The 23,553-nt window shown below is 45.3% G+C and overlaps 5 protein-coding genes across 5 annotated transcripts; 3 read left to right on the forward strand and 2 right to left on the reverse strand.

The window, feature by feature from the left end:
* Positions 1 to 471: 471 nt before the first annotated feature.
* On the forward strand, positions 472 to 11,471 carry LOC109786570 (ABC transporter D family member 1). Its single transcript, XM_020345142.4, has 26 exons — positions 472 to 747; positions 1,855 to 2,067; positions 2,159 to 2,435; positions 2,650 to 2,874; positions 3,394 to 3,591; positions 3,793 to 4,247; positions 4,734 to 4,872; positions 4,950 to 5,028; positions 5,796 to 6,034; positions 6,169 to 6,473; positions 6,565 to 6,676; positions 6,751 to 6,915; positions 6,995 to 7,094; positions 7,180 to 7,288; positions 7,578 to 7,668; positions 7,819 to 7,943; positions 8,026 to 8,175; positions 8,269 to 8,341; positions 8,621 to 8,801; positions 8,885 to 9,043; positions 9,714 to 9,860; positions 9,947 to 10,144; positions 10,389 to 10,534; positions 10,633 to 10,685; positions 10,775 to 10,853; positions 11,036 to 11,471. The coding sequence occupies exons 2-26, from the start codon at positions 2,006 to 2,008 to the stop codon at positions 11,120 to 11,122; spliced, it is 3,954 nt and encodes a 1,317-aa protein (XP_020200731.1). The 5' UTR covers positions 472 to 747; positions 1,855 to 2,005; the 3' UTR covers positions 11,123 to 11,471.
* A 277-nt stretch (positions 11,472 to 11,748) lies between these two features.
* Positions 11,749 to 12,644, reverse strand: LOC109786572 (uncharacterized). Its single transcript, XM_020345145.3, has 2 exons — positions 12,471 to 12,644; positions 11,749 to 12,371 (listed from the first exon to the last, which is right to left on the reverse strand). Exons 1-2 carry the CDS (start codon positions 12,594 to 12,596, stop codon positions 11,865 to 11,867), a joined length of 633 nt encoding a protein of 210 aa, XP_020200734.1. The 5' UTR covers positions 12,597 to 12,644; the 3' UTR covers positions 11,749 to 11,864.
* A 38-nt stretch (positions 12,645 to 12,682) lies between these two features.
* LOC109786571 (mitochondrial-processing peptidase subunit alpha) lies at positions 12,683 to 16,714 on the forward strand. The gene is made up of 13 exons (XM_020345143.4): positions 12,683 to 12,943; positions 13,041 to 13,265; positions 13,343 to 13,639; positions 13,747 to 13,914; positions 14,426 to 14,593; positions 14,684 to 14,764; positions 14,882 to 14,948; positions 15,164 to 15,261; positions 15,628 to 15,700; positions 15,788 to 15,858; positions 15,953 to 16,002; positions 16,102 to 16,214; positions 16,323 to 16,714. Exons 1-13 carry the CDS (start codon positions 12,698 to 12,700, stop codon positions 16,376 to 16,378), a joined length of 1,713 nt encoding a protein of 570 aa, XP_020200732.3. The 5' UTR covers positions 12,683 to 12,697; the 3' UTR covers positions 16,379 to 16,714.
* A 275-nt stretch (positions 16,715 to 16,989) lies between these two features.
* On the reverse strand, positions 16,990 to 20,492 carry LOC109786567 (uncharacterized). Its single transcript, XM_020345139.4, has 10 exons — positions 20,328 to 20,492; positions 20,176 to 20,247; positions 19,352 to 19,444; positions 19,128 to 19,209; positions 18,969 to 19,025; positions 18,444 to 18,508; positions 18,234 to 18,329; positions 18,052 to 18,138; positions 17,893 to 17,973; positions 16,990 to 17,783 (listed from the first exon to the last, which is right to left on the reverse strand). The coding sequence occupies exons 1-10, from the start codon at positions 20,421 to 20,423 to the stop codon at positions 17,124 to 17,126; spliced, it is 1,389 nt and encodes a 462-aa protein (XP_020200728.1). The 5' UTR covers positions 20,424 to 20,492; the 3' UTR covers positions 16,990 to 17,123.
* Positions 20,493 to 20,695: 203 nt separating this feature from the next.
* LOC109786568 (vacuolar protein sorting-associated protein 55 homolog) lies at positions 20,696 to 23,173 on the forward strand. The gene is made up of 5 exons (XM_020345141.4): positions 20,696 to 21,725; positions 21,806 to 21,857; positions 22,311 to 22,350; positions 22,441 to 22,525; positions 22,653 to 23,173. Exons 2-5 carry the CDS (start codon positions 21,825 to 21,827, stop codon positions 22,834 to 22,836), a joined length of 342 nt encoding a protein of 113 aa, XP_020200730.1. The 5' UTR covers positions 20,696 to 21,725; positions 21,806 to 21,824; the 3' UTR covers positions 22,837 to 23,173.
* Positions 23,174 to 23,553: the final 380 nt, after the last annotated feature.

The raw sequence follows: 23,553 nt of genomic DNA on the forward strand, positions 1-23,553 counted from the left end.
GCACGTCAGAGGCGAGGAAGGAACATTATTTATTTTTGGAAAAAAAAGGAGCTTATAACTGGAGGTTGAAGAAAAGCACTTGTGTGTTCGTCGTGGTGTTGCTGCACTGCACGCGAAAAGCCTGGGAAACAAGCTGGACATGTCCCCGAAGTGCACGCACGCGCCTACGCTGTTCCGTAGTATTTAAACTCATCCTAACCGTAACCAGAAACCAACCCGAAAGAGCAAGAGCTGGTTCGTTGGTGCCAGCCGGACTGATGCAACGGGTACGGCTCCCGACGTCGTCTCATCGGTTGTTTCTCCCAAAAAGAAAAATCGTGATGCCGACGAGCCCGAGGCCGCACGCGGGCCGTCGATCGCCCCCGCCATGTCCGATCCCGGCCGTTGACCACACGTGGCGCACGCACGCACGCACGCCCCCCTGATTAACAGGAACATTTATTTAATTTAAAAAGGAGTAATCCATCACGCAACTTCCTTGGGTCGTGACGAGGGGAGAGACCAGACCGAGGAAGGGAGACCGCCCCGATTTGCTGTCCACACCGCACACCATCCCCCTCCCCTCCCCTCGCCGTCGCCGTCCTTTATTTATCCCTCGGCTCGATTCCATCTCCACTAGCCTCTCCTCGCCGCCCGCCGCCCGCCGCGGCCTCGCTCCCACCTCCCTCCCGGACTCCCCGTCTCCGCGCGCGCGGCGACCCCGCCGATCGGGTGAGGCGGCTCCCGCCAGTCCCGGCGACCACCGAGGTGAGCGGCCGCTCTCCCCCTACCCCGCCCCCGCCGGCCCGGGCGGGCTAGTCCGCCCCGGCTCCGCTGCCGAATTCGATCACTCGGTTCGTTGCCCGGGCGGGTCGCGTCGTGCGTCGTCTCGCCCGCCCGCCCGCCCGCGCTTGCGTGCATCACTTTGCTTGCCCGCCTCCTCGGTTGCTTCTCCTCCGCGCGCGCCTCGCACCCTGATGCTAACAGCGGGGCGGGGAGGGTTCGGCCGCCATTGCTCTGCTCCCAGTAACCGCCACACGCCATGTATGGACTGTACCACTGCTAATTCCCGTCGACAACTCTGGTGCGCGCGTCAGTCGGTCACTCCACTAGCTACTTCATTTACCTGCTTACCCCGTGGTAATACTTGGGGGCGGCTGAGATACGCCGAGTGCGGCCGAGTTCACTTAATGGCGACTGGCTCTGCTCAGATCCAAGGGGCAGCGGATTTCCTGACCCTTCTGGTCCAGTGTCCTGTTGTTGTAGTGGTATGAAGGCGGTTTGGTGGGATGTATGCGTACGGTAGGTAGGTGGGAGGGAGCCTCCGTGCCATTGCTCCTCTGCTGCCCTGCTTCCTCTGCCCCGACAGCTACGGATTCGTCAACTGTTGTCAAGGGGGGCAGATTTGGGGGTTGGGCGAGCTGGAGGTGGACCTATGTAGTACTGTCATTCACCACCGGTTGGTTTATTGGCGGGGCTTGTGATGGTAACTGCAGCATTGCATTGGCGGCTGCTAACAAGTGAGGAGCAGGGTGCTCGGTTGCTATAATGGGGCTGTGTAGTGGGTTTGTAGAATTCAGTTTATCCTCTCGCCAGTGGACATGGGCTGATGGTCATCAGAATCCAGCCATGCGGCTCCTTGGAAAAATCTTCATGGTCGAGGGCAGGGGATAGATAGAGCTCAGCTCACATTACCCTCTTGCTTGCTGATGCAGGCAGAACAGAACACTCTTGTTTCGCTCCCAAAATTAGGTTCCGTGCGTCTTGTGCTTGATGCATTGTTAACAGTTAGCTAGCTTTACTGGTTATTTAGATCTTCCTGGTTGTCAAGTTCTCTTCACATTTTCCTAACAACTATATTTGCAATGAATGCAGGTTCAAATTGGACACATCGGTGCTGTACTGTGATAGGCGGTGCCCTTGCTTGCCGACATTTGTGTTTTATTGATTGCCAAGGCTTCCGTACTGCTTAGCCCTTGTTTTTGCTGGCTGTCTATATCTGTTTGGAGAGGGCAATCTAGCAACTATGTCATCGCTTCAGTTATTGCAACTTACGGAGCATGGGCGCAACCTTTTTTCTTCGAGAAGGTGTGCTGAGCACAACACATTTTTTATATGTAATTTGGTTAATCAGTTGCTACTTCCTATCTTATGATTCTTCTTTTCAAACCACATTCAGGAGGACGCTTGCAGTTGTTTCTGGCGCACTACTTGCTGGTGGTACTTTAGCATATGCGCAGTCAGGTCGACGGAGGAAACATCGGGAAGAAAATCCTTGTAATGATGCAAATACCAGGAGCAAAGAGAGCATTAGTCAAAATGGTGTTGACGGTAAAGTGGTTAAACCAAGGAAAAAGAAAAATTTATTGAAATCCTTACATTTCCTGGCTGCTATTTTACTTAAGAAGATTGGCCCAAGCGGAACGAATTACCTTCTTGGCTTGATGTTAACAGCAGTAAGTGCTACAAGTCTCCCCATTCCGCCTGTTTCATTTGTTTGACATACTGATGGTGCTTTTCTGAGTATCAGAATTTGTATGGTCCATAGGTGCTAGTTTCATTTTATTGTGGTATCTTACTGGGTTGCTGACTTAGTTGCTGGCTATTTATGATAAGTTGTGCCCAGAGTTCAGTCATGTAGTACCTTTTTAACCGACGGACTTTCTGCAGGTGTTACGTACAGCCATTGGTCACAGATTAGCAAAAGTTCAAGGGTATTTGTTCAAATCCGCGTTTCTTCGGCGTGTTCCGGCCTTCACACGCCTAATCATTGAAAATCTTCTATTATGCTTTCTCCAGTCCACGGTATATCAGACCTCGAAGTACTTGACAGGATCCTTAAGCTTGCGCTTCAAGAAAATTTTGACGGATCTCATCCATGCCGATTACTTTGAGGTAGGTATATTGGGTTATGAAGTTGAAATATCCTTTCTATTTCACACCTTCACATGTTTTTTCACTTCTTCAGTTCCCAGTTATGTACTGAAAGTCTGTGTTATCCTCTGAGGTGAACCAATATAGTTGGTAGACTTTGTGGAGCATTATTTGTGAATTATTAGTTCAAAGAATTGCAACCAACAACTTGTGCTACACACAACAGCTGAAACAACACAAATATATTTATGGGCTATGATACCTGGTCATGCAAAAATAATGTAGTGTTGAAGTATTCTGAGGCTATCTATCTCAACTCACTTAATCCATAGAGTAAGTGAAGACAGTTCTTTTTGCTAAAATGCACATTAAGTTTTCTGTGTACTCATCACAGCTGTTCATTTCCTCTTATTCTAGAGATTATCATGTGAAATTCAAATAACTTAATTAGTTGATAGTTTGGTCGATTGCCGAACTTTTCCTGCTTTGAACCACATATCCGCTGCAACTCCTCGTTGATTTTTTCCTACTTTTGTCCAGAATATGGTTTACTACAAGATCTCACATGTAGATCATCGGATTTCAAACCCAGAGCAAAGGATTGCTAGTGATATTCCTAAGTTCTGCGCAGGACTAAGTGACCTTGTACAAGATGATCTGATTGCAATTGCAGATGGGTTAATATACATCTGGCGCATCTGTTCTTATGCAAGTCCGAAATATGTTCTCTGGATTCTGGTAAAAATATTTCTACATATACTGTTACCCTTATTGATTTGTAGTATGATATGGAAATTCTTATGGTCAGTCAAAGACAAACGCTCCTCTATTGGGAGGAAACTATGCTGCCTTAATGTTTGTGTATATTGTAATAATATTATGATAACTAGTTTGCTGCTTAATTAATTAGATACAATGTTAATAAGTAATTGCTTTCAGGCATATGTACTTGGTGCTGGTGGCACAATTAGAAAATTTTCTCCTTCTTTTGGGAAGTTGAAAGCCATGGAACAACAACTAGAAGGGGAATATCGCCAGGTTCATTCACGACTGAGAACTCATGCTGAGAGCGTGGCATTTTATGGTGGTGAGAACAGAGAAGAATCACACATTATGCAGCGGTTCCAGGCTCTTGTGCGGCACGTGAATGTTGTTCTTCATGAGAACTGGTGGTTTGGCATGATTCAGGATTTTCTTCTGAAGTATCTTGGTGCCACAGTGGGAGTTATCTTGATTGTCGAACCTTTCTTTGCGGGAGATCTTAAACCTGATACATCCACTTTAGGACGGGCAGAGATGTTGAGTAATCTTCGATATCACACAAGTGTGATAATATCATTATTCCAGTCCCTTGGCACCCTTTCTACCAGCTCAAGACGTTTAAATCTTCTCAGGTAAATGCACCATCCATTACACCTTTGTGAGAAATGCTTGAGGTACCTATATGTCAAGTTGATTGCTGTAAATTGCTGTAGTTCCATAGTTGCTAAACATATAATGTTTGCATGGACATATTGTTCATGGCTTCCATTGATGATTTGGACACAGTACATTATAATCCTTATGACATCATTTGACTCGTATTTCCTGGATTTATTTACCCTTAAGCACATGTTTATCTATCTGATGGATTTATCTAGAGATTTCATCCACCATGCTTCATCAAGTAAAAATCTCTCTGGTACTCTGCTATCCAGAATTGGTCTCTAGGCCCCTCTTAAGTAGTTTGCTGTAATTGCATCTAAATGCATCAACTTCTGGCTTCAAAAAATGACATTGGCCCCAGCTATGATTGCTTCATGCATTTCTATCTAGTATACATAAGTTTGGAACTTTTTTTTTGTCTCTTATGCTGATAAACTCTGTGCTCCAATTGACAGTGGCTATGCAGACCGTATTCATGAGTTACTGGATGTTTCACGTGAGCTATCTGGGGTTCGCGACAGATTGATGAGTCGAAATTCTTCTGCCAAAAATTATATTAGTGAGGCAAACTATATAGAATTTTCAGGTGTTAAGGTAATTATGATGGTGGGAATATTATGCTTGTTATTTTATCTGTTTTATACGAAAATATAAATAAATGTTCCTTACAGGTGGTGACACCCTCTGGGAATGTCTTGGTTGATGATTTAACTCTCCGGGTGGAGTCGGGTTCTAATCTTTTGATCACTGGTAAATGTAACCTCTCTATCAAATATTTGCTCTGCCAAATCTGGTTCTGAATCATGGTTGCAATGAAAACTGGATCGATTGAATGTTTACACCTCCATTACTAGAAGAAATGACAGTAATTTGATTGTTCCTTCTTCCATACACGGTATCCATAAACCTCCTTCGTGTATTTGATAGTTGTGGATTAAAGTGGGATTTGTTAACTTCTGTTCACATTTCCTCATTACCATTAGTCAACCTTCTCCCTCATACAGCTTGGTGTTGGTCAGTACTCCCTCCGTACCATAATATAAGAGCGTTTTTGACACTACACTGGTGACAAAAACACTCTTGTATTATGGGACGGAGGGAGTAGTTGATTATAGATCTTTGTTTAGTTTAAATGTTCTTTAGCTTTCTCCCACTTTAACTAGCCTGATATTCATGTCAACTTGAGTTGTCAACTAAAATTATTGGATGCAGGTTTTTGCTCCACGTGTCAATCACATTTATGTGGTCCAGTTAATTTTGTGATTATGAACCTTAGATTTAAATGCTTTATTGGCTTAGACGTCATTTATTGGCGAGCCTTATTTTGAGAACTGCCTCAAGAGTTTGTGTGCTTGAACTTGGTAGGTTGATGTCTCAAGCTCTCAATTAGAGACCCTTGATATTTATATGTATGCCTGATGCTATATTTATGTCTTCCCTGTCTTTTCTGTCACTTAGACATGAAAATTGCAGGCATGGGAAATTAATCTTGCTATGTGTCTTTGCTGTTATTTCAGGTCCCAACGGTAGTGGAAAAAGCTCTCTTTTCCGTGTTCTTGGGGGTCTGTGGCCACTTGTATCTGGCCACATTGTCAAACCTGGTGTTGGTTCTAATCTTAACAAGGAAATCTTTTATGTCCCCCAGCGACCATATACAGCTGTTGGAACACTTCGCGACCAGTTAATCTATCCACTTACAGCAGATCAGGAAACTGAACCACTTAGCTATGGTGGTATGGTGGATCTTCTAAAGAATGTAATTATACTCAAACCAATACGCTGGCCTGTTCAGCTATACCCTGTTCATTTTGTTTGTGTGCTTCTTTCTCCCGAACAAGCATTTAATAAACTTTTCTGGAGATCCTTAGTGTTTTTTCTTTTCTTTTGCAGGTTGATTTAGACTACCTGCTAGAACGCTACCCTCTCGACAAGGAAGTTAACTGGGGTGATGAGTTGTCTCTTGGTGAGCAACAGAGATTGGGAATGGCCAGATTGTTCTACCATAAGCCCAAGTTTGCTATCCTGGATGAGTGTACTAGTGCTGTGACGACTGATATGGAAGAACGTTTCTGCAATAGGGTCCGAGCAATGGGCACGTCATGCATAACAATATCTCACCGTCCAGCATTAGTTGCTTTTCATGATGTCGTTTTGTCCTTGGATGGTGAAGGAGGGTGGAAAGTTCAAGATAACAGGTTATATTCATGATTCTTTTCCCTTTTTGTTCTTCTTTTGACATGTTGTCTTTAGAAGGCTGAACTTTGTGTGGTCCTCTTGCTTTTGTAGAAATGGCTCCTTCCTTCCTACTGAATCGGAGTTTGATGCATTGAAGTCATCAGAAACTGACCGCAAATCTGACGCACTTGCTGTTCAAAGGGCTTTTAGTGCTAATACAAAGGTAGTTATGATTTCATAATCTGTTCTGTTACTGTTGGTCTTCTTTGTCTCACTCTTAACACATTTCATTACCAGGACAATACTTTATCGGGCCCCAAGGAACATTCTTATTCAACACAGGTCATAGCTACTTCCCCCAATATGGAAATAGAATCCACAGAACAACCACATCTGATCCCACAATTGCAGTGCTCGCCGAGACCTTTGCCTGTTAGAGTTGCTGCAATGTCTAAAATACTGGTACACAATTACATTTCCTAATTGATTAATTGTTTTTATTAGATAGTTAATTCTAATGGTTTTCTTGAATGTTTGGCAGGTTCCTAAAATCATTGATAAGCAAGGGGCACAATTGCTTGCAGTTGCAGTACTTGTACTATCTCGGACTTGGATATCTGATCGTATAGCTTCACTGAATGGTTGGCTCCTTGTGTGTTTTCCTTTACTACAAGAACTGGAGCTGGCTGGTGTACAATTTTTATGACATGTTGCACGTCTTGACAGGGACTAGTGTTAAGTATGTCCTGGAGCAGGACAAGGCAGCCTTCATTCGATTGATCGGGACCAGTGTAATGCAAAGTGCTGCAAATTCAATTGTGGCACCATCACTGAGGTAATTTTGGACTTCTGGTTCCACTATTTTGAAGTGTGTTCTCAGGGAGATTTGATGCAGTGCTTGACTGCTTGTCACGACGTTCTCTCTTAGCAAAGCACCCGCACATTTTTTTAATATTTACTATCTATTCAAATGTTTTATCTGAAGCATTACTTTATGCTACCTCATGTGGTCTTCGCCACAAGAATGAAAGTACTGCTCATGGTAGCGTGTATTTAACTATTTTTTGAATGGCAGTTCATTTTTCATAATTGATTACATGACCTGATTGAGTATTTCTTTACAGACACCTTACTTCAAAGATTGCTCTTGGATGGCGAATTCGTATGACCAACCATCTACTTGCATATTATTTGAAAAGAAATGCTTTTTACAAGGTAAATTGCCTTAACAAAATGTGTAATTTGCAAGTCATTTGGTTCCATTTTGCAGCAGTGTTTTCCCCTTTTAACCGTTGCTAGCATTGTTCTGTCATGACAATATTTCTGTTTGCATAAATGCTGAGCAGTTTGGCCTTTCTTTTCCAGGTATTTAACATGACAGGCATGGAGATTGATGCAGACCAAAGAATAACACGTGATGTGGAGAAGTTGACCAATGATCTTGCTGGCTTAGTAACTGGAATGGTGAAACCATCAGTTGACATTCTTTGGTGCGTCTTTGTGGTCTCATGTGTTGCTCAGGTGTTCTTTGGTTAATCAGGCTTTCATAGTTAAGCTGCTGCTATTCTCCAGGTTTACATGGAGAATGAAACTTTTATCTGGGAGAAGAGGAGTTGCTATTTTGTACGCATACATGTTGCTAGGACTTGGTTTTCTAAGAGCCGTTTCCCCTGATTTCGGTGATCTTTCAAACCAAGAACAAGAACTAGAAAGTTCTTTCAGGTTAGGGATATAATTTGTTGGGTATTTGTGTATTTGGCTTTCTTATAGCATGATGAACTTCCAGTATTGACCTTCTAACATTTGTTGTTCAAGGTTCATGCACTCAAGACTGCGGACACATGCTGAGTCAATTGCTTTCTTTGGTGGTGGATCAAGGGAAAGAGCTGTGAGTTATTCTTACCACATGAAGGCTCCTTAAGATCTATGAATTTTATGTATTGTGATTCTTATGTTAAATTTCCTATTTATTGTGCTACATTGAAATAATTATTCTGAATTTCAATTGAAATGCTAAATACTGAATTACTCATGTAATCACAAGCATAACTTCTGTTGAAAAAAAAGGATAAAAATACATTACATGTAGCTTCATCTGCACATCTGGCATAGGATTTGTTAGTAGAAGTATATGGCCTCACATTGTCATTATTTTCTTATAAATCAGATGGTTGAAGCTAAGTTCGCAACTTTGCTTAACCACTCGAAGATTCTTTTGAGGAAAAGATGGCTTTATGGTATATTTGATGATTTCGTGACGAAGCAGCTGCCTCATAATGTGACATGGGGATTGAGTCTGTTATATGCTTTGGAACACAAGGGGGACCGAGCTTTGACTTCAACACAAGGTTGGTAAATCTTGAAACCGACCCATTTTATCGATATTATTTTGCATACAGTTTTACAATATGTTCTCATTTTGAAATTGCAGGAGAGTTAGCACATGCCCTGCGGTTCCTGGCATCTGTAGTGTCGCAAAGTTTCATAGCTTTTGGTGACATTCTCGAGTTGCATAAGAAATTCCTTGAACTTTCTGGTGGTGTCAATAGGATCTTTGAACTCGAGGAGCTTCTAAAGGCATCTCAAAGCAGTAAGTTTGAGTCCGCAGCAAACTCTAGTGCCTCATATGCTTTTGAGTCAGAAATCTATGCCATTTGAATATAAAATGATATTGCATATCAGCAGCATAACTCCTATTTTTGTCAACCATTGTGCAACCTGCCACAAGCTCTTGAACTGAAATTATGAACACTAACCGCCCATATGATAAAATTTCATGTGAGCATGTTCAGTCTAGTATCATAAGAGTCAACCTTTTTATTTTTGCAACTTTGTCCAACTATGTAATGTCATCACTGTAATTTTTGATACAACAAATTCTTGAGTGGAGGAAAAATTGAAAATCACTGTGTGTACTGGAATTTCTCTAGACACTGCGAAAAACTGTCAGTTTTAGTTGGCAAATCTGGGCATCTGGCTACTCAATATTCTTTAGTGCAACATCTGCTGTTCTTAAAACTATTAACTGTCCATAACTGGTTAAGAGGTACCACCATTACTGATTGTAGAAACCTTGGTAGTAATCATATGATATTGTTGACCACCTTGACCACAGCTGGAAATTAGTTCATCAAATTTATAAGATGCTGAATTGTTATGTTCATACTCAGTTGATGATGTTATCGAAGTTAAAAGGTTTTAGCCTTTTGGCATCTTGATGCTATGAATTGTACCTGAATATGACACTGTTGTTTTTCTAGATGCTGTCATGCCCTCAAATGTTATCAGTGTGCCATCTGAAGAAACTATTTCCTTCCGTAATGTGGATATTGTGACCCCGTCGCAAAAGCTATTGGCTAGCCAATTGTCTTGTGATGTGTCTCAAGGAAAAAGCCTTCTTGTCACTGGTATGTGATCTGACCGCTTCTGCTTGGCTTTATTTAGCACCATTTCAACATTGTTTCTCTAATATATGTGATTATTTCTTCTGAAGGTCCAAACGGCAGTGGCAAGAGTTCCATTTTTAGGGTGCTCCAAAGTTTGTGGCCTGTAGCTTCTGGAAGGCTCACCGTGCCATCTGAAGGGATATTTCACGTTCCTCAGCGCCCATATACTTGCCTTGGAACCTTGAGGGATCAGATCATATATCCTCTCTCACGTGAGGAGGCAGAGTTGAAGATGGCCAAAACGGGTAAGTTCTACCTACCTCTGCAAAGGCAAGCATCTAACTGTTGAATTCAGCTTCTGTATTCTAACATGCGAAACACACATTTACAAAACCTCCTCCTACTAAAATTCGAAGTGGCTTGTGCTCTTGTGCTAGTTAATGGTGTTTGTAACAAACTTTTATAATGTGTTGAACTTCCCCTGTATTGTCATGAGCAAGGTTCATATTAATTTGTAGTGACATGACACCATAAACCTTGGCCATGTAGGTGACAGGTCTACGTCGCTGGACGACCACCTAAGGACAATTCTAGAGAATGTTCGCTTGGTCTATCTTCTCGAAAGAGAAGGGTGGGATGCTACTCCCAATTGGGAAGACATTTTGTCCTTGGGAGAACAGCAGAGGCTAGGCATGGTCAGTGGTTAAATACTCACAGTTTGTTTCAACCTAATCTCCATACCTTTCCACAAACCAAAATGTATATTAACATGGAATGACTGCTTTCTTTCCAGGCCCGTCTGTTCTTTCACTCCCCTAAGTTTGGTATCCTCGACGAGTGCACCAAGTACGTGTTGAATGGCAATATATTTTGTACTCCCATTTCCATTTCGTTTATCAGTCTTTGTACTTAAAAATCTTGTATACTCACCGCAGCGCCACGAGTGTCGACGTCGAGGAGCATTTGTACAGGCTAGCAACTGACATGGGTATAACTGTGGTTACTTCCTCCCAAGTAAGTAATTATTCATCAGTTTATCCTCCTGAGCCTCTGCAAGTTAACACAAGCACCGCTGGGCATCGGATCTGATTTCCATGTCCCACGGGATTTTGTTTCTTTATGCCCCTCGTGGTCGCGTCTTTCTGAATGCAAAACTGTGTGATGCTGAAGCCTTCTTTTATCTATTTGTTTTACAGAGGCCTGCTCTCATACCCTTCCATTCGTTGGAACTGAAACTCATCGACGGCGAAGGAAAGTGGGAGCTGTGTTCAATCAACCACTAGTTGCGGTCGCCCTAATTTTTGATCGGCTTTAGTTACTCTCAGCTGTATACTGACTTACAGTACAATAGTCACCTTGCTGCCCGAAATAGAAGCAGCAGCCTATTGGAGATAGAGCAGAACAATATACAGGGGTTGTAGAAGGGAAATTCTATTCTTTCCAAACAGGATAGCATGGTATATATATATAATCTTGTTCTCATACAGAATACACAGTGAGATCAGATTTGCCGCTGGAATCGAATGGCGGCGACATGTAGCAATTATTTGTATAAACACTGGTGCGAAGCACGTACCCTTTGTAAATATCAACTAGTTCAAAATTCGTCTTCCTGATGGCGCCTTTGTCTTGCAGTGTGGTTTTAGTTCTGTGTCGACTGAGTCGCCTGCTGATTTCAGATCTCTTCTGTTCGTGGAGTCAGAAGCGTCGATTTTGTGCCGAGTTCATACCTAAAGCAAATTTGGAATGGTTTCGCAGTTCGTCGTGTAAGTAAGGATGATTGTTGCAACCTGTGCATCTTTCTCCATAGCAGCGGAATGCTTCATTAGTTGAGTGTGAATATGCAAGTTTTTGTTCCAGGCTCTGTTTCGTTTGCATCGGGAGAAATTTTTCTGGATCGTTGTGGGAGTTGAAAAGACTGTTTTTGATAAATTTCGGCAAAATTTCGAATGTCGAAAATTCGTCCACACCCATAATAAGCTCATATATTACACTGACAAGAGAGTATAAAAGATGATGACTAAGCTAAGAGGGGGAGACTTGCTGGGAGAGGAGGACGAGGAGGCCCTGGGGCCCGACGAGGATCTCGCTGAGGAAGCTGACGAGGCCGAACCAGACCACCGGCGTGACGTCGACGCCGCCCAGCGGCGGGATCACCCGGCGGGTGGCGGCGAGGATGGGCTCCGTCGGCGCGTAGGCCACCACGTAGGGGAACTTGGTGACCGGCAGCCTCGGGTACCACGACATGACGATCCGCGCCACGAACAGGAACCCCACCGCCGACAGCGCCGGCCCCGCCACCCCGATCACCACCTTCGCCGTCGCCGGGTCCAGCTCCCCCAGCACCGCCGCCGCCCTGTAGTAGTAGGACAGCGATGGCCCGTGCGCCGCCGGGGCGGTCGCGGCGTGGCACGGCATGGCGGCGGCGCTGCTGCTCACGGCCGCCGCCGCCGTTGCCGCCGCCAGGGGTAGGACATGGCCGTGGGCTCCTCTGGCCGGCTCGCTCCCTTCCGGCCGCCGTGTCTCGAGGTTCTGCTCGATTGGCAAAAAATGAAAAAGAAGCAGCGTGTGAGAGAAATGGGTGGAGCTCGCTCCCCAGGACAGTAAGCAACCAAGAACCAACCGTCCGACCTTGCTGCCGCGGCCGCCGGCGCCAGCGCCGGCGACGACGCAGCCCCGCCCCCGCCCCCGCGTCGTGGACGGACCTCCCCTCGCCGGAGGGAGCAGCACCGAGGGCTTGAGCATGGAGGCCTCCATGAGAGGCAGAGGAAAACAGAGGAGCGTTGGGAAGCAACGGAGGCTCGTGGCCTTCCTTTGCTCGGAGGATAAGGCAGGGAAAAAAAAAAGAGAGACGAAGAATGGCCGGCAGCTTCTCCTGGGCTCATTCTACCGGGCCTCGAGTGGACGACGGCCCGGTCCGAGCCCAGCGGGGCACCAAAAAAACCCTACCTTCGGCCCAGCAGACCGAGCCGAACTATTCCTTCCCCCTTCCCCTCCTCCACGGCAGCTCCTCCTCCCCCTCCTCGCCGGCGGCTCCCTCCACCAGCACCGGCCCCGCCGCCGCGATGCTCCGGCTCCGCTCCTCCGCCCGCCTGCTCCGCAAGGTGAGCCCACTGACCACCCGCCCGCCTCTCGTCTGCTTGTATTTAGTCGCCCTGCTGCCTGCCTCACGGTTTCTGGGATGGATTGCGTTGATTGCAGCTGTGCGAGGCGTCCCGGCCGCTTGGGCGCGGCGAGGCCCAAAGAGTGCTGCCGACGATGACGCGGGGGCTCTCCGGCGCAGCCTCCGCCGCGCGCTCGACCTCGCTCCTGCACCCGCTGCCGGGGCTCGACCTCCCGCCCTGCCTCCCCGACCAGCTCGCCCGCCTCCCCACCCGCATCACCACGCTCCCCAACGGCGTCCGCGTCGCCTCCGAGGACGTCCCGGTACCCCCCACCTCCCCCCCTCCTTCCGATGAGCCCATATGGCGCTCCGCTGACGCCTCCGTGTGGTGGTTTGTCAGGGTCCCACGGCGTGCGTGGGGGTGTTCGTGGCGTCGGGCTCGATCCACGAGTCGCCCGAGTCCGCCGGCGCGACGCACCTGCTCGAGAAGCTGGCGTTCAAGGACACGGCGCACCGGAGCCACATGCAGATCGTGCAGGAGGTGGAGGCCACGGGGGGCAACGTCGGCGCCTCCGCCTCCAGGGAGCAGATGGTCTACAGCTACGACACGCTAAAGGCATACATTCCGCAGGCCGTCGAGGTGCTCCTCGACTCCGTCCGCAACCCGCTCTTCATCCAGGACGAAGTCGACCGGCAGGTGTGGAATGTCATCGATGCATTAGTCTTTCTCTTTCACACACAACTTATGGTTGGGTATCTTGTTTGTTGTGCGCTGATTGTGGTGGTTGATTTGTTGCTTGTCAGCTGGCCCTTACTCGAGAGGAGGTCCAGGAGGTGCAGAAGAACCCGGAGAAGTTTCTTCAGGAAGTACTTAACCTTGTTGGATACGAGGGGGCGATCGCGAACCCGCTGATAGCTCCTGAGGAGGCTCTTGAGATCATCAATGCCGATATTATTCGGAAGTTCTATCATGTAATGCTTCTGACATTTGAGTTTTGCATTCCTCCTGAACATGGCTTGCTGCTTGGCGGCTTGCATTTACATAATTTTTGGTAGGATGACCATTTACATAGAGTGAACACACATCTCAAAAGCATTACATGATATCAGCACGCTGGTCACCGTGGAGCATCCTTGCACACTTTGGTCGTTTTGCTCCCTATACTTTCAGCTTTCCGTGGATGTAGTTGCGACAGATTCTAGATATTAACAATTTATTCTGTTGGCAGCGCTAAAATATAGAAGTAGTTCTATTTAACCGCATAATATACTAGAATTGGTGTGTATGCGGCTGATCCAGTGCCAGCAACTATGAGAGATGCTAAATTGTAATCAGGATTGTTCTAGTCTTACAACTTTATTTTCAATCCATGGATCATGATTGTTTGTAGGAGCAACAGTTTCAGCTATGCTGTTCTCACCATATGGTTATTTTAATACTCTCTACATCAAAAAACATGAAGCGTTGCTATTTCTATAACAGGAAAACTTCACTGCTGATCGTGTGGTTCTAGCAGCGTCAGGTGTTGATCATCAACAATTGTTAGATGTTGCAGAACCTTTGTTGTCTGATTGGCACAAGGGGTCCCCTGTGGAAACACCAAAGTCTACGTATACAGGTGGTGATTTCAGACACAAAGCAGAATCAGATGTAATGTTCTTTCTGATCGAGTATTCCATTTTGAGTTTTGAGACTCCCTTATGTTCTAGCTTGAAATTTTACTCGTCTCTTTGCCTGCAGATGACACATGTTGCGTTGGCTTTTGAAGTGCCAGGCGGCTGGCTTAAAGAGAGAGATGCTACAATTATGACCGTCATACAGGTATAGCAAAGGGTTGGTATTTGATAGTAACGATCTAGTCTAGATTGACATCCACATCTTCACATTCTAATTGTTAATTCCTGAATGTTCATGCGCAACAACAATAATATTTTGAAGACCTTAATGGGTGGCGGCGGCTCATTCTCCTCTGGTGGTCCTGGAAAAGGGATGCATTCACGGCTTTGTAAGTCACGAACACACTGCAATTATTCATCTCTAGGATGGTTGCCATGGTGTAAACTAACTTTATGTGGTTGTTTCAGTTACTGTTTTTTACATTTCAGAATAGTTCTGCTGGCTGAACTGTCTAGTTTATTTTTTGAAGTTTTAATCATTTCTTGTTTCAAAGGGGGTGAATGCTTTGCGGAAAAGGCTAAGTTCACTGTTGTTTCTTTGCAGACCTGAGAGTCCTAACTCGATATCATGACGTCCAATCATTTTCAGCATTCAGTAATGTATATGATAGCACTGGCCTCTTTGGTATCTATTTGACAACGGTGAGTTTATCCTTCAACGTCATTTCATGGGCTTAAGTATTGCTTTTGAATATTGTGCATCAGGACCTTTCCTACATCTACTGACTTTCTGCTGGTGATGTTGGCAAAACAAGCATTAGAATGAAGAAAAAACACAAATGTGAATTGATATATAAACGTTTGAACATATGATATTTCTGACAAAGTCTACTTGTTTTTTATTTCTCATAGCAAAACTATGCTACCTATACGTGTGCCATTTTATAACGGTCTACTCTAGCATGAAACATAGTTATTTGAATTTTAATATTGTAATGTCACTGGCCTTGGATTTCCATTATCTATTGGAGTTTTAATATGATTTCTTGTCCATTTTTAATACTCCAGCCACCAGATTTTGTTGCAAAGGCTGTTGATATCGCTGTGCAGGAATTGATTGCTATTGCAACGCCTGGACAAGGTATGAGGTGTTCCCTATTTGGTTAATCTGTCTGAGGTTTCACTGAAGCTGCATGTGTAAAATATGATTTGATTTGCATGCATTTAGTAACGGAGGTTGAGCTGACACGTGCGAAAAACTCGACGATTTCATCCGTGTTAATGAATCTTGAGTCAAGGGTATGTTTGGAGCCACACACCATTCTTTGTTTCTTGTAAGTTATCATGTATATTTAAGAAGATTTGATATCCCTCTGTGAACTTTGCATTGCAGGTGATTGTTGCAGAAGATATAGGGAGGCAGCTTTTGACTTATGGTAGCAGGTAAGTCCATATCTTCATCGGTTCGAACCATATTTCACAAGCCTGTCTCATAGAAGAAACTCATCGATCCTGTTTTTTTGTTTGTTTGCATCACAACAGGAAGCCTATCGATCATTTTCTTCAGTGCATGGAGGAACTGACCCTAGATGACATTACAGCGTTTGCTAAGATGTTGTTATCTTCCCAACCTACAATGGCTAGCTATGGAGATGGTATGCTCCTTGATTTCCCTCTAGGTTTCAAATGCAGCTGATAATTCAAAATTTATACGCAGCTCATTATGAATTAATGTGAATTCCTTTGCCTTGCTTCTTCCGCAGTCGATAAAGTTCCGCCGTATGAGTTTGTTAGCAAGCGGTTCCAACGGTTCCGATAGCGCCCTAACACCATGATCCCTGGTGAAGACGAAGACACAGAGCTCTGTTCCAGTTCTCCCTAATACTTGGCGTTGTGCTCGGAAATTTTCTTTGTTTTACTTGTGCGTGAACGAGGTTAGTTTTGTATTGGCTTAGTTCAAACAGCGCATGCTGATGATATGTCTCGGGTAGACAGGAAAACTATTTTCTTGAAGCTTGTATGGAAATTTTGCCCTGCCAATCTATGTGGTCTCGTTGCCATGTTCAATGTTCAGTACGTGTGCTACGAGTTTCATGACGATGGTATGTATATCAATGGTGACTCTTACTGCCTCAAATAAGAATTTTGTTGCTGAGCAATGCTGTCACTGTAGTTTGCAGCCTTGCTAACTACTCCAGTTAATCTCTGTATATGTTAATGCTGAGCAACGTTTCGCTAATCTCTGTAGAAAGGTTCACACAACTAAAAAAGTTTAAGAACTATGTCAACAAAATTCTATAACTAGCGATCTTTTTTCATCATATCAAGTTTCATAAAATTATGAGCGGCCAACCATGGAATCCAGTTATCATCGTCTCAAGTTTCACAAAATTCAAACAAACATTTTAAAGTCAGGTTACATATTTCAGGTGCAAAAGAACCGTCGAAAGAAATTCAGATGCTGCCTACACAAAGGCTCTCATCGCAACAGAGATCCTAGAACAGGAGTTTACTAACACTACTCACTGGGCATACACATCGTCTGTCAAGCCCACTAGGCACCACTAATCCCATCCCGACAGTCCACCCGCACCCACCTCAGGCGCAGAGCACAACTGCTTAAGATCCGACGCGTCGATAGGGGTGCCCTTCGCCTTCTTCCTCTTCTTGGTGTGATCAATCACCAGGCCTCCAACAAATTTTCCATCCACGGCAGTTGCCTGGGTCTTGTCCTTCGATACCGGCTCTGGAACGCTGCCATCTCCAGAAAACATCAACTCTGCAAACGACACTTCGGTGTCATCGATTCCTCCCGCATCTTTATCTCCTTTGTTGACAGATTTCTTCTTTTCCTTCTTGGCCTTTCCTTCGGTATCATCGAAAGAAGCTTTGTCATCCTTGCTTTTCGGTCTGCTGCTCTTGTCCTGCTCCGTGGCTACCTTCTCCTTTTTCTTTTTCTTACTATCCGTCAATGCGGATTTAACTGGGGCGGCAATGGCAGCAGCTGGAGGAGTGTCTTTGGCAGCAGGTTCTTCAGGGCTCTGCACTTGTTGCTTTGACCGTTTCCTTTTCTCCTTCTTTTTCGTACTAGAATCGATGGGATCACGATCAGGCATCTCTTCATCCTTCTTCAGCTTACTCCCTTTCCCAGAGTTCTCATTCTGGGAAAAGGCTTCTATGGGCTTTGCATTGAAAATGCGCAAGTTCGGCACAATTTTCATGACCTGAGAGAACATTTATAAGTTACTCACAAGAACTACAATTACAATACACTATGGAATGAAGAGAAGTCAGAGAGAGAGAGAGAGAGAGAGAGAGAGAGAGAGAGGTCACCTTTTTAGCTAGGGTGCCTTTCTCAGCAATAGGATTTCCCTGCAAATTTAGGTTCCTCAAGTAGCGCAGTTCAGAAAGGACCTAGCAACCAAACCAATGGTTAAAACTATCTAAGCAAACCATGGTGTTGAACATGTGGGGAGGAAGTCAGATGCAAACCTTCAAATCTGACTCCCTCTCAATTAAGTTATTTCCCAAGTCAAGGTTCAAGATTTTGGTATTTTTGGCCAAGTCTGATGGAATTGTCTGCAAGTTACAGGTGCATAAGACCATGTTAACAAGAAACAATAGCAATTAATGTACAGGAGACAAATAAATAAAATTGCCCTCCATGTACATACAGTGATCTTATTGTGAGCAAGCCTAAGTTCCTTCAATTCCACACATGCAGCAAGAGAAGATCCAATGCTTTCTATTTCACAGTGAGACATGGATATCTGGCGGAAGTTGTAACAATAAGACGATAGTCAAATACTGCTGTTATAAATGCTACATAACAGAGCCACCAGAACATCTAATATATTTTTGTAGATTAAATAAAGAACAAGTACCTTTTTGATAGACTTTGCATTGACCAAAGCATCACCAAAAGTAATAACTGGATTCTTAGAGAGAACTGTGGCAGAGCAAACATTCACAATTAACCAAGTTCAGGGAGACAGAAAAGCATGAATCACAATTAACAAGTTCATGGAGACAGAAAAGCATGAATGAATTGTACATAAATTCGTATTTAATTGATTTGAACTTTACTAAAGCAATATGAATTTCTTATACACATAAATTAGTAAGTACTATTTGCCATGCAACACTTCTTTGAGTTCCAACATGAACGCCACATGGAGTTATATATTGCATTTGACAAGGTTGGTATTTTGTACTTGTAGTTTATAAAAGTTACTCTTCTTTACAACAGCCAGAATCGATTGATTCTTGATATTATCAGCGAGAACTGAGAAGTAAGATTACATTTTACAGGAAAAAGAACATTGAAGGTATGCAGGGTGCTTTGTGAGAGTAAAGGAACACAGTCCGGCAGTCCATTCTAACAAATGAGTGCTATAAAAAATGCATACCGAGAGTGTTCAACTGATGATGGGGATCAAGCTTGCAGATGGAAGTAATGTTGTTGTCTGCATGAATAATTACCAAGATCCGACATGAGTAAATCAAGTAAGGTAAGAACAGGGAAAGAAGAGCAGCTGAGAGTGTATAGCATTCATGCAGCATATTACCGTTGAGAATCAACGCTCCCAGGCTTGTCATAGATTTGACCTCATCGATTCTTGTCAATTTATTTTTGCCACAATTCAGTACCTGCACCAGCCAGGGATAAGAAAAACTCCCCAGTACTAATTATGATTCAAGCAGTGAATTATCCCCTTAAAAGTAGCGAGCTAGCATTTAATCCTGGATGTATTCAGTCAGATGAAAATGCAGGGCCAGGAAAGCATCTCACCTGTAGCTTCGAGAGGACTTCGGCACCTTTCAGGCTCACAAGCTTGTTTTCTATAACCGAGAGCCACTTGAGATTGGTGCACGCGGACAAACCCTTCAACATGCACAAGACATGACCATAAGTGACAATAAGAAGATACTCAGACCCTCAGAGTCTCAAATGAAGATAGCAGCTAGAGTTGACAGTCCCATGGAGCAAGCAGACCAGCTATCATCATCATCCATAAGAAGGCACAAGCACTAGCTAAATCCTAGCTCACTTACTTACTTACTTACTTACGAAGCCTTTTATCCGAAACAAGTTGGGGTAGGCTAGATATGAAACCCTTTCACGAGGACTTCCCAGGAGGTCACCCATCCTAGTACTACTCTCGCTCAAATGGGTTACATACCTATGGGACTGGCTAGTTTTTACGTTGGCTCGCCAAGCCTATCACAACCCTCCTCCTTTACCCGGGCTTGGGACCGGCTATGCCTAGAAGACATAGGCGGAGTTTAAATCCTAGCTCACTGTTAAACATTTTAACCATGCATTTACACCTAGAGCGCCTTCCCTGTTAAGATGCTGCTGTTGCTCGTGAGGACGATAATAGTGGTAGCACGCGGGCGGGCGTTTATCCGATAACTGCTACTAGTGAAAAAGGTGAATAACGACGACATAGGTACTTGCGTATATCCAATCCAAAGGGTTGAAATGCCGGGAAGAATATATCTATCTATCTATCTGTTTCTGTCCAGCAATCCACATCAAGGGCAGCAGCAGTACATGTTTGGACCCGGTGCGTGGCATTTGAGATTGGGCATGGGGAGGATGCGATGTACTACCTCGAGCGTGACGAGGCAGTTGTGGCCGAGGTCGAGGCGCTCCAGGTTCTTGAAGCTCCCCAGGCACGACACCTATCAGCGACGACAGAGAGAGATGAGCAACGCCGGCGAGCCACCATTAGACTGAAGCAGCCGAGGCGGGAGGGGCTTACGTCGGTGAAGGAGCGGTGGGAGAGGTCGAGGAACGTGGCGAGGCAGCCGGCCGGCGCCGCCTCCCTCGCCGTCTGCTCCAGCGTCAGCCGCACCATGGTTCTCCGCCGCCGCCGCCGCTCTTCCGTCCGAAAGCCCAAACGAACAAACCCCAAGGTTTTTTTGCCCTAGCGCCACAACCCACGAAGCCCAAAGCCCACAAAGACTTTCTACAAGTCCTGCTTACAGGCGGGCCCGCCCCACCAAACCGCCCGGCCCCACCTGCCAGCGCGAGATGATATCTCGGTTGTTTCCTTGGGGTCGGTCGGTCGGTCGGTCAGAGGAGTTATTGGAGTCGGAGAGGAGAGGAAAGCAGGAGGAGGCGACAGACAGGTGCCCGCCCGCCCGCCGGAGATGGCGATGACCGTGGAAGGTGAGGGATCCCTCTTCTCCCCCCGACCCAACTCCTGTTGCCTGGCCGATCGGGCTGACCTCGCATTCGGGGCGGGGATCGGGCGGCTAGGGTTCTTGGTGGGGGGCGTGGGGTCGCGAATTGGCGGGTCAGGGTGCGGGGAGATCCGATTGGTTGGTGCGGGTTGGTCAGACCTCTGGTGCGGCGCTGGCCCGGGGGCTCTGTATACCTAGCGTGGGCGAGGCTGCCGGCGACTGGTAATCTACAGGGGAGCGTGATTTTGCTCACTCAGATGAGTGCGCTTTCCTTAGGGGAAAGGGGTCGGCTGTGCTGCCAGGGGCTTAGATTTGCGTGGAACAGGGGCCGTGATGCGTCCAGTTCGTTTCCATCTTATCAATGGGCTGCCGGCGGTGGCTGCCTATGGTGTATGGATCGTTCTTTAGCCATTCGCCTCGGTACGGCGCTCTGATCAAGATAGCGCAGATTCTGACAATTCAGCATGCAAGTAGTGGTAGGATGTACGCGAGTGTGGGTCATGCCATTATAGCAACATGGCCTGGAGTTGCAGGATATGGAATTCGATGCCTGCGATCAGTTCAGGCTAGAGCTCTGTGGTTTGCGTAGTGGAAAATTCCTGACTCAACTGATATATCCATTCGGTTTTGTGTCTGCCTTATGTGTGATGAGCAAATATTAACCCCTTCAAGTGGTTCAATCTGAAATAGGAATGAAGGGGTTCCATTGAATAAGAAACACGGTTTGGCTTATCCGTTCTCATGAATTAATGCTCTGTAATGAGCAGAGCAGTTACCCTCTGGTAGCACGGTCCAGTTTCAGCATTTATATTAGGTTCTTGCACTCTGAGCAGTTCTTGATAATATCTATCTTTCTTATATCCTGCAAATTGCTTCAAGTGTTTGACTAACTTGTGTGTTCCTCGTCTGCTTTGCTTTCGGTCCTTGCTGCTGGATGATTCTGTCAACTTACTCTTGGCGTGTGTCTTTACAGTGTAAGTTCATTATTCTGATGTCTCTAACCGTTGTTTTGCATTTGACAAGTGTGTCATCTTATTAAAAATTTCTGTTACAGGCTCGCTGGACTTGCGTGTATGTTCTCCACGAGCGTTCTGTTGCAAATCCTGGTAAGCTATGTACATCCATGCCTAAAGCTCACTGAATCAGGTTTCTGAAAGATGGTACAGTGGCAGCAATTGTTTTACTCACTGTCAGTTTCAGTAACTTTGAGGACAACCTGACAGATTGACTTCAAGTTTTGTTTCTACAATTCATTCATGCCCAGCATTCTATTGTGTGATTGTGCCAAAGAGGCAAGGAATGTACGAAAGAGTAATATTGTGGCATAGTTGCTGGTCACTTCAGGGTTACTCTTGTTATTCAGTTAGGAGTCCCACATGCTAGAAAAATCATCTTAAGAGTCGATGCACAGAAAGATTGGTCTGATTGTATTGACATGCACGCCTACTGTAGTAATTGTTTTATATGGAGGTTATTGAGCAGCATCAAATTGCCATCCCTTTGTTATTTGACCAAGTTGTTACTTCTGAATTCTCTGACTCTTTATTTTCTTGGTGCAGGCATGTGCTTTGTACAACAACTGGTGGCCTATGTTAGCAGGTGACTGCTGGTTTGTTATCCTCCTCAATCACCATGAGCAAGTCGCTGTGGCTTTTCCACTGACGTTCTTGTGCTTCTTCTGTTCTGCAGCACTCATGTATATCATTGTGCCAATGCCATGCCTGTTCTTTGGCGACGGATCCACACGGTTCTTGAGTAGCGGAGAGGGTGGAGCGTAAGTTCTAACTTGATGATTCTCTTTCCTTTGGAGAAGTAGTAATATGGCAATCACAACTTGGGATGCTTATCCACACATTTGCTACCATAACGATTGTAATCAGACAGGGCATATCGTTTTTCAGGTGGATGAAAGCAGCCAAGTTCCTGACCGGCATGTCTGCCATGGGAAGCCTCGCAATCCCGGCGATCCTGAGGCACGCTGGCCTGATCGAGACGGGGGCCATGTTCATCGAGTTCACCTCCTTCTTCATCCTCGTGTGCACGGTACTGTGCTTCCACAGGGCCACCCTGGACGAGGAGTGGTAAAGGCTCGCGCAGGACCACAAGGAGTGCCTGAGAGAAGAATGCCTGTTAGGATGTCGAAAAGAAATCCCTTGGTGGGAGGGAGCTAACGTGGAACTGTGTGTACAAAGAAGCGTGCTTCAAGCGCTTGACTACTGTATTTACGTATACGCGTACCCGAGATTCGGTAATCTAGTTGGTAATCCGTGCTGAACAGGTCGTGTAAAGCATATGTGATTCGGCGGCGTTGATGGACGCGAAGCAGTCTTGCTGTGGTTGGTTTGCCACTTGTGCATCCAGAATCTGCACTTGGAGCATGGTACAAACTATTGGATGGAATGAAGTGACAAGATTTTGTTTAGATGTTGCACCTGAAGCCAAAGTTGCTCAGTTATGTGTGCCTCAATTCTTTGGTTGTTTGTGTGTGATCGTGTGATCTTCAGAGAACATTTCTTGGTGCAATCTTTGGAGAACTTTTTATTGTTGTTTGTGTGTGATCTCTAGATAACATATTTTGGTTGTTTGTGGATGGTCTCTAGAGAACTTGATAGAAGCAACGGTCTCTCGGATCCGTTGCCAACTCCACAAAACCTAGAATATACTTTCTACTGCTAAAATAAGAAGCGCAAAATCAATTATTCAGAGGTCTCTCGTTGTCCATCAATCCATCTGTTCGCAGTTACTCTCATCATTTGGAAAGCTCCCTCACGCCAGGAAATTGTGTACTACTACTTCCGTCCA

This window comes from Aegilops tauschii, chromosome 3 (genome assembly GCF_002575655.3).
Source record: "Aegilops tauschii subsp. strangulata cultivar AL8/78 chromosome 3, Aet v6.0, whole genome shotgun sequence".
In the NCBI taxonomy this organism is placed as follows: Eukaryota; Viridiplantae; Streptophyta; class Magnoliopsida; order Poales; family Poaceae; genus Aegilops; species Aegilops tauschii.

Excerpts from the sequence above, each read along its gene's own strand:
- LOC109786567 (XM_020345139.4), bottom strand. The coding sequence starts at position 20,423 with ATGGTGCGGCTGACGCTGGAGCAGACGGCGAGGGAGGCGGCGCCGGCC. Across the intron at positions 19,445-20,175 it reads ACTGCCTCGTCACGCTCGAG|GGTTTGTCCGCGTGCACCAA; the intron begins GTAGTACATCGC and ends TGCATGTTGAAG. Across the intron at positions 18,509-18,968 it reads TCATCAGTTGAACACTCTCG|TTCTCTCTAAGAATCCAGTT; the intron begins GTATGCATTTTT and ends GCTCTGCCACAG.
- LOC109786572 (XM_020345145.3), bottom strand. The coding sequence starts at position 12,596 with ATGGAGGCCTCCATGCTCAAGCCCTCGGTGCTGCTCCCTCCGGCGAGG. Across the intron at positions 12,372-12,470 it reads CCGGCGGCCGCGGCAGCAAG|AACCTCGAGACACGGCGGCC; the intron begins GTCGGACGGTTG and ends CCAATCGAGCAG.
- LOC109786571 (XM_020345143.4), top strand. The coding sequence starts at position 12,698 with ATGGCCGGCAGCTTCTCCTGGGCTCATTCTACCGGGCCTCGAGTGGAC. Across the intron at positions 12,944-13,040 it reads CCGCCCGCCTGCTCCGCAAG|CTGTGCGAGGCGTCCCGGCC; the intron begins GTGAGCCCACTG and ends CGTTGATTGCAG. Across the intron at positions 14,594-14,683 it reads GACACAAAGCAGAATCAGAT|ATGACACATGTTGCGTTGGC; the intron begins GTAATGTTCTTT and ends CTTTGCCTGCAG.
- LOC109786570 (XM_020345142.4), top strand. The coding sequence starts at position 2,006 with ATGTCATCGCTTCAGTTATTGCAACTTACGGAGCATGGGCGCAACCTT. Across the intron at positions 4,873-4,949 it reads TAGAATTTTCAGGTGTTAAG|GTGGTGACACCCTCTGGGAA; the intron begins GTAATTATGATG and ends TGTTCCTTACAG. Across the intron at positions 9,044-9,713 it reads TCTAAAGGCATCTCAAAGCA|ATGCTGTCATGCCCTCAAAT; the intron begins GTAAGTTTGAGT and ends TTGTTTTTCTAG.
- LOC109786568 (XM_020345141.4), top strand. The coding sequence starts at position 21,825 with ATGTTCTCCACGAGCGTTCTGTTGCAAATCCTG. Across the intron at positions 21,858-22,310 it reads GCGTTCTGTTGCAAATCCTG|GCATGTGCTTTGTACAACAA; the intron begins GTAAGCTATGTA and ends TTCTTGGTGCAG. Across the intron at positions 22,351-22,440 it reads CTGGTGGCCTATGTTAGCAG|CACTCATGTATATCATTGTG; the intron begins GTGACTGCTGGT and ends TCTGTTCTGCAG.